Below are 12,074 nucleotides of genomic sequence, written 5' to 3' on the forward strand. Positions count from 1 at the left end.
TCTCAAAAAAAAAAAATTAACATGGAATGTTTAGGCATGTCACTCAAGTATGTAAGAATTTTTTATCATATCTTTAAGCCATCTATAATTGGTGTTCAAATATGAATAATGACTGAGTCTTAGATTTTTTTCTTCGTTAATAATAGTTGAATGTTTTACAGATAGAAAGTTACAGTAATTACTGAATATATGTAACTTATTCCCACAAGGCAAAATTTTGAATTAAAGCATAACTGAAACATAAGTGTGTGTAGTTAAATATGTTGAATGCAAAAGCAATGCTTACAAAATTTATTTATTTATTTATTTATTTTTTTGAGACAGAGTCTAACTCTGTCGCCCAGGCTGGAGTGCCGTGGCGCGATCTCGGCTCACTGCAAGCTCCGCCTCCCGGGTTCACGCCATTCTCCTGCCTCAGCCTCCCGAGTAGCGGGGACTACAGGCGCCCGCCACCACGCCTGGCTAATTTTTTGTATTTTTAGTAGACACGGGGTTTCACCGTGTTAGCCAGGATGGTCTCCATCTCTGGACCTTGTGATCTGCCCACCTCGGCCTCCTAAAGTGCTGGGATTATAGGCGTGAGCTACTGCTCCTGGCCCAAAATTTATTTTTTAACATCATTTTTTAAAAAGTCTGTGGTGCACTTAAAACAACTATCCCCCAATTCCTAGTAAGGTGTCAGTTTTCTGAAAGTACGTAATGGTATCTGGACTAAGTGTACATTTCAAAACACTCACATTATGAGTTAATGCATTTGCAACAGACTTCTGAGTGAAGTTACATATTGCCTAGGTTGCAAATAAAAAATGCAAGGGAGTGAGGACTTAAGACCTATTGAGTACCCCTGGAACTCTTAATGGTTTTCTTTGCTTCCTTTTCTCTCTTAATAGATGATCATCCTACCTGGTACCATACTAATCAAACAATACACAAATGTTTCATGTTAAGGCTCAGAATCATAGACTCATATAATTAGGAGATTGGAAGGAAACACAAAAAGTAAGACTTTTCAAGACAACCTCATTCACATTCTTTACTTGATTTACTCTAGTTTTATTATTAATTTTTATGCTGGTCAATTGACTACAATTCAAAACCCAGTGTATTCATACCATGTGCTAAGATATGCTCCTTCCTATATGTGTTCCTCTAAAGAACCATCTGGATCTTGTGGGAGGTATTTTCCTTTGTGGTATCAAAGCCAGGAGCTCGTGGTTTTCCTTTATTTTTTAAGGGAACACTATCATGTAGCATCTGGGACCAGAAAGAAATCTTGATGGTAAATATTTTACAGATATTTTCTTTTTGGATTTTTTTTCCTCTAAGAGAAAAGTTTTTGTTAATGTGTCATGTAAAAATACATTAATTAGTAACCTGTCAAGAAGTGCTAGATTCCATTCCTGTGCGGGTCCATTTATATATGTTCCTGAACAGCTAATATTTCATTTAGTTTCCAATTACACTTGCTCAAATACATTTTTGAAGTGCATTGTTTAAAATTTACATTCAGGGCAAGAAAACGAGTTTGTCAGTAAATGTAGTAATTAAGGAAGTCCCAAGTCTGTATTTTTAAGATACTAGAGGTAATTGTAACTAATCACTTTAACTTAAAGAAATAGAATTGGAAATACCCCCCTCCCCCCGCCACCCCCTACCAAAGCCATACCTTAGTCACTTTGGAATTATAACTGTCTTTTATGTATATCAATATAAATGTATTGCATTTGGTATTCAAATTACTTTCAAAGGGATAAATTTCGAATTTTTTGTTTCATTGTAGCTTCTGATCTTTAAATGTACTGAACAGGAGGATTTGGGGAGCTTGTTTTGTCTGATAGGTGTTAAGCATCTATGACGACAAATTTGTGCTGAAGCAATGTGCAATATGGATTAGTAATATTTTTACAAGACTATTTTGGAAATTCTCACGTTGATGTTACTAATGACGTGGGTTTATTAGCATTTGGGTAATTAAGAAAAAACAATACTAGAATTAAAAAAAAAAAAAAGATAAAGAAGGGCGAAACAGACTTCTCCATCCCTCTCCCAACCCTCATTCCTTTGGAGGCTCGCGCCCTCTTGGAAGAGCAGGCTCCTGCATGTGCCAGAAATCCGGTCCCGGCAAAGCTAGGTGCTCTGCAATGCCAGGAGTTCCCAGCTAGGGACTCCTGGCTGCTTGGAGCTTGAAAACACCTGGCGTGGTTCTCGAGGGCCCTAGAGGCTTCTGCCACGGACTGGTCGGCTCTGGGGTTGTAGGCAGAAGGCTCTAAGCGGTCGGAAGGGTTTCCTGTGTGTCAGCAACTTCACTTTGCCGAGATAGCTGGCGGAAGAGGGAAGGAGCGCTCGCGGGCCAATCGCCTGCCAGCAACCACCTTGGAGCGCACCCCTCGCCCTCGCCGCCGACTCCGGTAGCAGCGTGCCGGCAGAGGCTGAACACACTCGGCCTCGGCGGAGACCTGCTCCACAGAAGACGCCTCCTGCTTCCCACTGCGCCCTAGAGGACGCGGGCTGGCAGCTGGGCGAGCTCGGCGGAGGCACGCCCCTCGCCTCCCCGCGGAGTGCGGACTCGCCCTGGTGCCCAAACTCCGCCCACCCTCACGGGAGCTCAGCTCTCCCGCCTAACCCCGGCACTCCGGACAGAGCCGGGCCTGGGGAAGGGGCTACTGAACTGCGCGGACGCCGAACGGGACGCGCTCCAGAAGCGCACGAGTCTGCGGCCACGCGCGCTCCGATGGCCGCCAGGAGCTGAGCTCAGGGTGGGCAGAGGAAGCGGTTAGACGCCCCGAAGCTGAGCTGCACGTTTCTAAGGTAGGGAGGAGGAAGATGCCCCCAATGAAATTGATCTTTGAGCCAAGGAGGCTGGGGAGCACCCTCCCCATGCTAGAGCCCCGCAGAACGAGTTTCGCTTGACCTGCCTGCGCCTCTGGCGCGCTCTGCAGCGCGGACCCGCGGCCCCTCGGGAAAGCGCAGTCGGAAAGTTATCCGCGGCGGTTCCCTGCGCGCCCTGTTGTGTAAGCTCGGCGTTGCCAGCGGACGGAGAAGTTGCTGGCCTGCCCGATAGCCCAGTTCGGTGGTGGCCCGGGGCGGATTTCATGGCCCGCGGCGAACGCGGGGCCAGAGCCGGCGTGGGCGAGCCCCTGCGCGCCCCCTCCCGCGGGGATCCAGCTCGCCCGCTCCCTTCCGCTCGCTGGCTTTTCCGATGCTTGCTGCGCCCCTGGCCGCCGCTGCCCTCTCGCCGCCTCCTACCCCTCGGAGCCGCCGCCTAAGTCGAGGAGGAGAGAATGACCGAGGTGCTGTGGCCGGCTGTCCCCAACGGGACGGACGCTGCCTTCCTGGCCGGTCCGGGTTCGTCCTGGGCGAACAGCACGGTCGCCTCCACTGCCGCCGTCTCCGCGTCGTTCAAATGCGCCTTGACCAAGACGGGCTTCCAGTTTTACTATCTGCCGGCTGTCTACATCTTGGTATTCATCATCGGCTTCCTGGGCAACAGCGTGGCCATCTGGATGTTCGTCTTCCACATGAAGCCCTGGAGCGGCATCTCCGTGTACATGTTCAACTTGGCTCTGGCCGACTTCTTGTACGTGCTGACTCTGCCAGCCCTGATCTTCTACTACTTCAATAAAACAGACTGGATCTTCGGGGATGCCATGTGTAAACTGCAGAGGTTCATCTTTCATGTGAACCTCTATGGCAGCATCTTGTTTCTGACATGCATCAGTGCCCACCGGTACAGCGGTGTGGTGTACCCCCTCAAGTCCCTGGGCCGGCTCAAAAAGAAGAACGCGATCTATATCAGCGTGCTGGTGTGGCTCATTGTGGTGGTGGCGATCTCCCCCATCCTCTTCTACTCAGGTACCGGGGTCCGCAAAAACAAAACCATCACCTGTTATGACACCACCTCAGACGAGTACCTGCGAAGTTATTTTATCTACAGCATGTGCACGACCGTGGCCATGTTCTGTGTCCCCTTGGTGCTGATTCTGGGCTGTTACGGATTAATTGTGAGAGCTTTGATTTACAAAGATCTGGACAACTCTCCTCTGAGGAGAAAATCGATTTATCTGGTGATCATTGTACTGACTGTTTTTGCTGTGTCTTACATCCCTTTCCATGTGATGAAAACGATGAACTTGAGGGCCCGGCTTGATTTTCAGACCCCAGCAATGTGTGCTTTCAATGACAGGGTTTATGCCACGTATCAGGTGACAAGAGGTCTAGCAAGTCTCAACAGTTGTGTGGACCCCATTCTCTATTTCTTGGCGGGAGATACTTTCAGAAGGAGACTCTCCCGAGCCACAAGGAAAGCTTCTAGAAGAAGTGAGGCAAATTTGCAATCCAAGAGTGAAGACATGACCCTCAATATTTTACCTGAGTTCAAGCAGAATGGAGATACAAGCCTGTGAAGGCACAAGAATCTCCAAACACCTCTCTGTTGTAATATGGTAGGATGCTTAACAGAATCAAGTGCTTTTCCCCTCTTTAACTTTCTAGTTTAGAAAAAAATCAAACCAAGAAAATAGTGAGTTAAAAAAATAATAGAAGTAGAAATGCCCACATCCACACTTAGCTTGTTTGGGTTTGCTTTCAAAGTCTCTCTTCCTTCTGACTAGAAGTATGTATAATAAAACAATACTACCTAGTTAAACATTTACTTTCTCTTTTGCCTTTAAAATTTGCAAGCTTTTCTGTTTAAAGTGTGTGTGCACATGAGTACTGGGGCTGTTTTTGATATTAGTAATTTCTCTAAGAAAACTAGCCCCCTTCAACTTGAGTTTGTGGTTTATCTAGCCTTTATTGTTTTTTAAAATCCACAGTAGGAATAAAACAAAAATCTACATTCTCAGAAATATCTAGCATGGTATAACAAAACGCTAAACTCATCAGTTCATCCGGCATCAGATCAGTGGATCTCTGAGCGGGGTGTTTTTTTCAGTGTCTTATAAGCATAGATGATAGTTGACTGAGTTTCTTTAGGGCATTGAATAGACAAGTAAAACACTTTAAAAGCCTGAAAAGTGATTGTTTTCCAGTTATTTCTGGAAAAGGTCTCATTACATATTGGGTGCTAAATGTTTGATGGGGAAATCCTGCATATATTATCGTACTGGTAAAATGCATTCAAAATAATTAAAGTGCATGTATTTTCCTTGTAAACACCATGAGCTCTCTTAGACATCTTGTGATAAAGAGCATTTACTTGCCCCACTGCTGTGCCATGCCTTAGGACTTTGTTTGTGTTCCAGGACAAGTGTTCACTCACATCTGTAAAAACAATTTTAAGAATCGCAAATAAATTACAGACCAAAGTTTGAGGAAAGTCAAATAACTGTTAGTAAGTTGAAGGATATTGGACAGGAGGACAGTACTTCAGAGAAGGAGAGGTTGACAGTCATCCACAAGGCATAGCCTCCAAGTATACTCTCAAATGTATGAAGCAACTGGGGTGGGCAGAAGACATTTTAGAATGAGGGCTTCAGTTTGAATTAAAATCATGGTGGAGAAGACTCTTGCTTCCTCCAAGTGTTTGAAAACACAAAATGCGACATGAAAAGAAGAAATAGAATTTGTATAGGTTGCATTGATAGAATGGGAAGCTATAATCTTTGGATAAACCTTACATCTCAATATTTACAGAAAAAACATATATGGAGAGGGAAATACAGAGAATTAAAGTACCTAGATACCATAGCACTGAAAAGTAAAGTACTAATCAAACTACTAATAGAAGACTATTCGTAAGTGTTTTCTATTATATTTGTTCTCTGCCAAGTGTTCATGAAAAATTTGTAAAATGCTTCAACAGTGTTAATAATTTTTAATGAATATTGAATTGCTGTATGTCTAGTCCTTGAAATGGTCAAATTCTATATAATGAGAATAGTAAGGTGAGATAATGCAATTGACAATCCCAAACAAATAAATCCAGTGTCAAAGGAATTTTTAGTTTTAGAAGCTATCCCTCATAAAGTCAACATCAGAGTTTGCAACTGATGGTGGCATGGCTTGTTTGAAAGCACTTTACAAGTAGAGCAACATGGGTATGTTAAGGCAAGAAAGAACCTTAGTGCCCTGTGGAACATAATGACAGGAAATTCAGGTCTTGATTTCAGTTCTTGCAGTGCCTATGTAGATTGAGGATTTGTGAGACCTTCAAAGTAGCTTCACTTTACCCAATCTCTGGCCACTAAGATCAGTGAAGAAAAGCTGTATTTAACCTTCCTAAGCAGTGATTCTTTTTACATGTTCAGTTTTAATGCATAGGATTATAGAAACCAAATCGAGAAGAAAACTACTACACCTCCTCATTTTGAGGAAAGAGAGGGTTAGCAAAGTTATCACTTCATCAGGCTCAAATAACATCCGTTTTAGATTCCTACAAGACAAAATCTAAAATATGTCATTACTTTATTGACCTTGTTAAACAAGATCAATATAATTAAACTGACCAAGATGGAAATTACAGGACTTGTACCAGACTTGAACTTGTAGCCTAATGATACACATTTTTATAATATTTCTTCACTATTTAGTTTTCTTTCTTTTAGGGCTCAGGATGCTCAGCTTAATTTAGAGTATGTGTTAAGTACATTGTTTCAGCGTCCAGAGAATTTTGTGAGTGTGGATCCAGTGAGGAGGTGAAAAGTGACTAGAAATGCTTGTTTACTACTTGGCATGTTTTTTCCAAAGTATTTCTTCTTTAGCTTCATACATCACATATGGACATTGATGACATGTGAATGCATGCCACATAGTAACAAGAGTGATCTTGCCAACTCCTTCCAGGCCAAAAGAAGCCTCTGGGAAGATGTGCCAATGGTGAAAACGCACAGAGGGTCAGAATGAAGCAGTGACCTCTATTGGCTGAAAAACTGATCAGGTCATATGATGATTGAAGTATGTTAATAGTAAGGGCAGAAATGTGTTGGCATTTGGATAAAAAAACTGCTAACATTATAGAACTTATTACCTAACAAAATTTCACACCACAAAAATATTTTAATGGCAAATTCAAGGTGTTTTATTGCTTACAAATCAGCATCTTTGACTCTTTGAACATCAATTTGTGTTTACATTGAAATGACAAAAAGACAAACTAAGAAGAAATATAGCATGCAAGTCACAATTCAGAGTTAAAACCATGATGTTGCCGCTCAGCCAGCTATGTGACTGTTGACCCTTTCAAGAACACACATGGATTTAAAAGTTGGATGACATCCATTGTTGGGGCCTTGGGGGATATGGTAAAGCATGAAAACTAAACAGCCAGGAGCCTGTGAAATCTGCTACTGTATTTTCCAGGACTTCATTCCACTCCTTGGCTAAAAAAATCTTGTAAGTTTCACAGATTATGATGTGGACCTGTCACCTGTAAATTGTCTCAATCTACTCAGACAAGACACTAAACTGTCTTTGGATACTGTAGATGTCAGTGCTTATAGCAGCTGGAATTTGGCTAGTGACAATGTTTAAAGATGTAATACTAGTTAGTATCTATTGAAGCTTAAACTTTGCTGGTCAAGTTGTAGCTATTGTAATAGTATTTATTGAAGAAGCTCACAGTCCTTCAGTTGTACAGACTGAAAAACTTTCATGAGAGATCCAACATACTAATGTAAATTATATTTATTACAATGTATAATATTAATGTGTCAAACTGGTGTATTTTACAAAATATATGATGCATACATAAATAAGAGTTGTATATTACAGTGCTTTTCAAATATCAGTATCTTGGAATATTTAAGTCTTCACATTTTTTGGTCTTAAATATGAAAATGTTTCATGATACAAGTGCTTAATTTTCCCTAGTAGTGCTTTTGCATGTTTGCCTTTTTATTTAAGTTTTTTTCTATATAGACACAATTTGGTGTCAGACTATCATAAGATCAGTAGTGAATATAAAATAGCCAAATGGGGTCTGTATTGTCTACATTTCATATATTAAATAAAAGTTTTTGTTGTCTTTTCAGGAGGTTTAGAGTATTGTCACTAAATATGGTCAAAGCTTCCCTTTCCAAATGCAAAAGTCTTCTCTTACATTTAAAGTTGATCTGTCATGTTTTAGCAGTCAAGTGGGATGGGCATTATATAAACAACATTACAATGTAAGGAAAATCTTTAAGGAGATGGGGAGAGAAAAAGGCAGCCAGTATAATCAGTTACTGCTGCTTAGTTCTACTTAATTTTTTGTGTTGCTTCTTCTTAAGGTGAGATAGCATAATCTTAATTGCTTTGAGATGGAATTTTAAAGTAACACACTACCAGCAAGTTCAACACTGCTATTGATTTTAATCTGTTTTATTTTGTTCAGTTGATAACTTAAATTCCAAGTTTTATAGTGATAATTGTATATTATTTGGCTGCTGAATTCTGTTACAGTTTTTTTATTCTGTTGTACATTGTATTATACACATAATCACAAATTAATATGAAGGCGAATATATGTTACATATCAAAATTTGTGAATTTGAATTATAGTATGTTTTAGTGCTGTTGCAAAAAAATGTTTATTTTTATATTATCTGTGATTTTAATATAGATGATTGAACTAGATTTCTTTTTGAGTGATAGTGCCATTGAATGAGCAGTATGGAAACAGTGTTACTTGATATTTTGAGCTTTCTCAGGTTTATCTAAATCAGTGGTAGCTTAACAAAACCCAGACTAATTGTGTGTAATTGTATTTTTAATAAAAGGAAAGTACATTTCCTATAATAGCATAGTACTGTTTGCATGTAAGAGTATGCGAAACCTTGTGTGTGTGTGTGTGTGTGTGTGTGTCTTAGTGTGTGTCTTAGTGTGTGTAAGGCATGGCAGCCAACTTTGTATCTGCTATTTTTAGTACCAGCAGAGCTTCATAATTGTGATCACTAGAACTGTACTTATCATGGACAATTAAAACTGAAAAAGACTCAATAAAACTATGAAACATGGTTTGATGGCTTCTATGTTATTACAGTGTTAATACTCACAAATTTTGCCAAACTTTAACAAATAATGTACAGACTGAGAAGTACTGTAAAACACATTGAACTAATTCAGTTGTTTCTTAAGGTGAAGACTGGGCTCTAAAAACTACAGTGTTAAAGGTAGACTCCTGGTGCAAGATAGGTAAAATTATCAATATTTGATATTTAATTGCCAATAGGAATGTGAGCTAATTTTTTATTGTAAAATACTTCATGCTACCTTAATGTATGCTTCTCATACTAGTGTTCTGTGTTTAAAATGTTGGCTGTAATTTTTTCTCATCTAATTTTTAATCAGGGTAACCATGCTAATAATTGTTTGTGGATTCTATTTATTAGCATACATCACCTGCTTTTTCCAGGTTTGTTAAAAAATGTATCTGTGCTGCAGTGAAAACAGTGTGCAAGGAAATGGGAGCATGCTTAAAGCATTACCTTTTTTTACCTCAGTTGAGAAGGTAAGTGCACAATGGTCCTGTGTTGGATTTTCTGGTTGTGTGCTGAGATAGGTTCTCTATAAGGGAAACCTGTGGGTAGAAAATACAGATTTCTTGCAGCCTTTAAGACGTGTGTCAGTCAGTATTAACTCCTTAATTAGATGTACTATGCAGACTTTGCCTTTTGGGAATCCTCATTTATTAACATCAGCTTGAGTAGAGTTTTCTGTGGGCATATATGTATGTATGTGTGTGTGTATGTGTCTTAGTACATACATAGAAATTATATAAGAGAGAATTATCTTTCTGACTTAAGAATTTACCCTAAAGCTTTGAGCACCTTTTGATTTTTGAAATCACTAAGGGATTAAAGTCAGAGACCCTTTTCTGTCTACAAGTTAATATCCATTTTGATTCCCTCTCCTATTTTAATGATCTGAAAAGTTTATTTTCTTTCTTTAGGAGATTTTAGAATTTTTCCCCAAAATGTGGTCAGATCAAATACAAAAAGCTTGTCCTAAATTCAAAGTAGATCTATTATGGCTTAGAAGTCTGATAGGATGGGGCATTACAGACAAAGCAGATGTCACTAGAAATCCATGTTAATGTTAACACTGTGCTTACTTGGTTAATCCTGCAAGGTTATATTGCCTTGGGCTGGACCCTGGGGACTGACATCCCCAGTCAGCATGGCTGCTGGGACTGACAGTTCTAACAGCAGCTGTGGATGGAGTCAGGCCCCTGGGCTGAGCAGCTGACAGAACTGCAACTCTTTGGGAATGGAAGTGGGTAGGGGACAGGGGATGGGAGGCAAGTGGAGGCTGTTGGTACTTCAAAGAGGGGAAAAAAATGCACTGCCTTTCCTGATTACCTGATAGGGAGAAATCACAACTGTGCGAAGTTGGAAAATTCATGAAGAAGACAGACTAAAAAAGATAGAGACCTTGGAAATGATCCAAATCCATCACCTTGGTTTATAGGTGAGACTAAAATATTCACATTCAAAAGTGGAGCTAGTAAAGAATGTGGCGTTCTCACTTCTAAAACATTCCTCTCGTATCCCAAGACTTTTCAAACTGTAGGTCTTGACTCATGAAAGTGTCATGAAATAAATATGATGGGTTATGATTGACACTCTAACAAAATGAAATAGAACAGAGTCCATAACTCAGTAAATAATTGTGGTTTTAATTTCAGACACACACATACTAACACAACACAATGCATATACATACATTTACCTGTATTTGTGGCGTGGGTCACCATGGATATTTCTTTTTCTATTGTTGACATCATCAGAAAAGTTTGAAAATTCACTGCTACTCAGTGAAAAAGTGGCATAGAGTTAAAGGAATAGAGGATAAGAGGTTGTTTTTCAAAACTATTTTAACATAAATGCAAAGATAGTTAATTATGTTACTTGCACTTGTTCTTTTTTTCTTTTAACGTTATTTTCTTCTGAATATCCCTTTCTGAAGTCCCAAAGAAATTAAAGCATCCTTTTAGCCTACATCTAAGAATGACTATTTGTAGTTAATATAATTGAACCCCAGCTTTATGTAAACTTTGACAGCTTAACCTTCGTACTGTTTCCTCTGGTTTGAAGAGTTAACAGCAAAACAGCAAACCTTCACTGTTTGACAGCATCAGCTTTGCAGTCAAAAAAACCTTAGCTTTGAGCCCACCTCTGCCACTTACTACTTGTGTACCCTGGGCAAGTTATTTAAACCCTGTTTGTCGTGTGTTCCTCAACCATAAAGTAGGCATTATACGATGCAGTTCATAGGATATTGGAAGAATAGGCAAAGCATACAAAGTATGCCATTCTTGAGGCTGCTAAGGATTTTGCCACTCCATTAGCTATCTTATTGTTATTCTTATTGTTGTTCTATAATTTCTATTGTCTTCTTCCACACCATGGAGGCTTTGTGGGATTGAGAGATTGAGTGCATTTAATATTGTTCTTTTGGATACTCCACTGAATGTCTGAGGTCCGAATAACAGGCAAGTATTCAACTTTTTGATGCTTTGCACTGTGATATGCACTCTATGGGACAAAGACACAGAAGACAAAGTATGTATAATTAAAAATATATTACAAGAAGGTCTTCTGACCTCTTCATCTGGGCCTTACCTCTCTAGTTCATGGTTTATTTTCAGTTACTGCAGTCCAGAGTCTGATCTTCACTTTTGCAGATTCAGAAACTTGATCTTAGCAGTTCACCTAGAGTTCACCAACTCCAGAGGACTGACTCACACCAAGCAAACTGACAAGAGAATCATTTACCAACTAGATTGCCAATTTATGAGTATACAATGACTATATCTCAGTCCCAATAACACATCTGTTTGTTCAAGGAGGATATATTATGGATCAGAACTTACAATTAGAATAAAAAGGTGATATTCTTGAAGAGAAATTCCAGTAAGATAGAGCAGCTGAAAGAATTGCCTATCCCAGGAGATACTGGCCTTGATAATAAGCATCTATCCTGAACTTGATAATAAGCATCTACCCTATACTCTGCCTGCCTGGAACAGTTTAGCAGCACATGGATTAAAATTTCCACATTTTGTTTACTTTCTTTTAAAACTAGTCACTACCATTCTTCTTTGCATGCAAATGATGTTTTAATAATATCTCCCACCTGAGAGTATGGAAGGAGTA

General features: G+C 39.8%; 1 protein-coding gene across 1 annotated transcript; it reads left to right on the top strand.

The window, feature by feature from the left end:
- The first annotated feature begins 2,268 nt into the window (after positions 1–2,268).
- On the top strand, positions 2,269–8,933 carry P2RY1 (purinergic receptor P2Y1). Its single transcript, XM_002814197.5, has one exon. It carries the CDS (start codon positions 3,282–3,284, stop codon positions 4,401–4,403), a length of 1,122 nt encoding a protein of 373 aa, XP_002814243.2. The 5' UTR covers positions 2,269–3,281; the 3' UTR covers positions 4,404–8,933.
- Positions 8,934–12,074: the final 3,141 nt, after the last annotated feature.

The sequence above is a fragment of the Pongo abelii genome, chromosome 2 (genome assembly GCF_028885655.2).
Source record: "Pongo abelii isolate AG06213 chromosome 2, NHGRI_mPonAbe1-v2.0_pri, whole genome shotgun sequence".
Classification (NCBI taxonomy): Eukaryota; Metazoa; Chordata; class Mammalia; order Primates; family Hominidae; genus Pongo; species Pongo abelii.

Coding starts and splice junctions, on each gene's coding strand:
- P2RY1 (XM_002814197.5), top strand. CDS start 3,282: ATGACCGAGGTGCTGTGGCCGGCTGTCCCCAACGGGACGGACGCTGCC.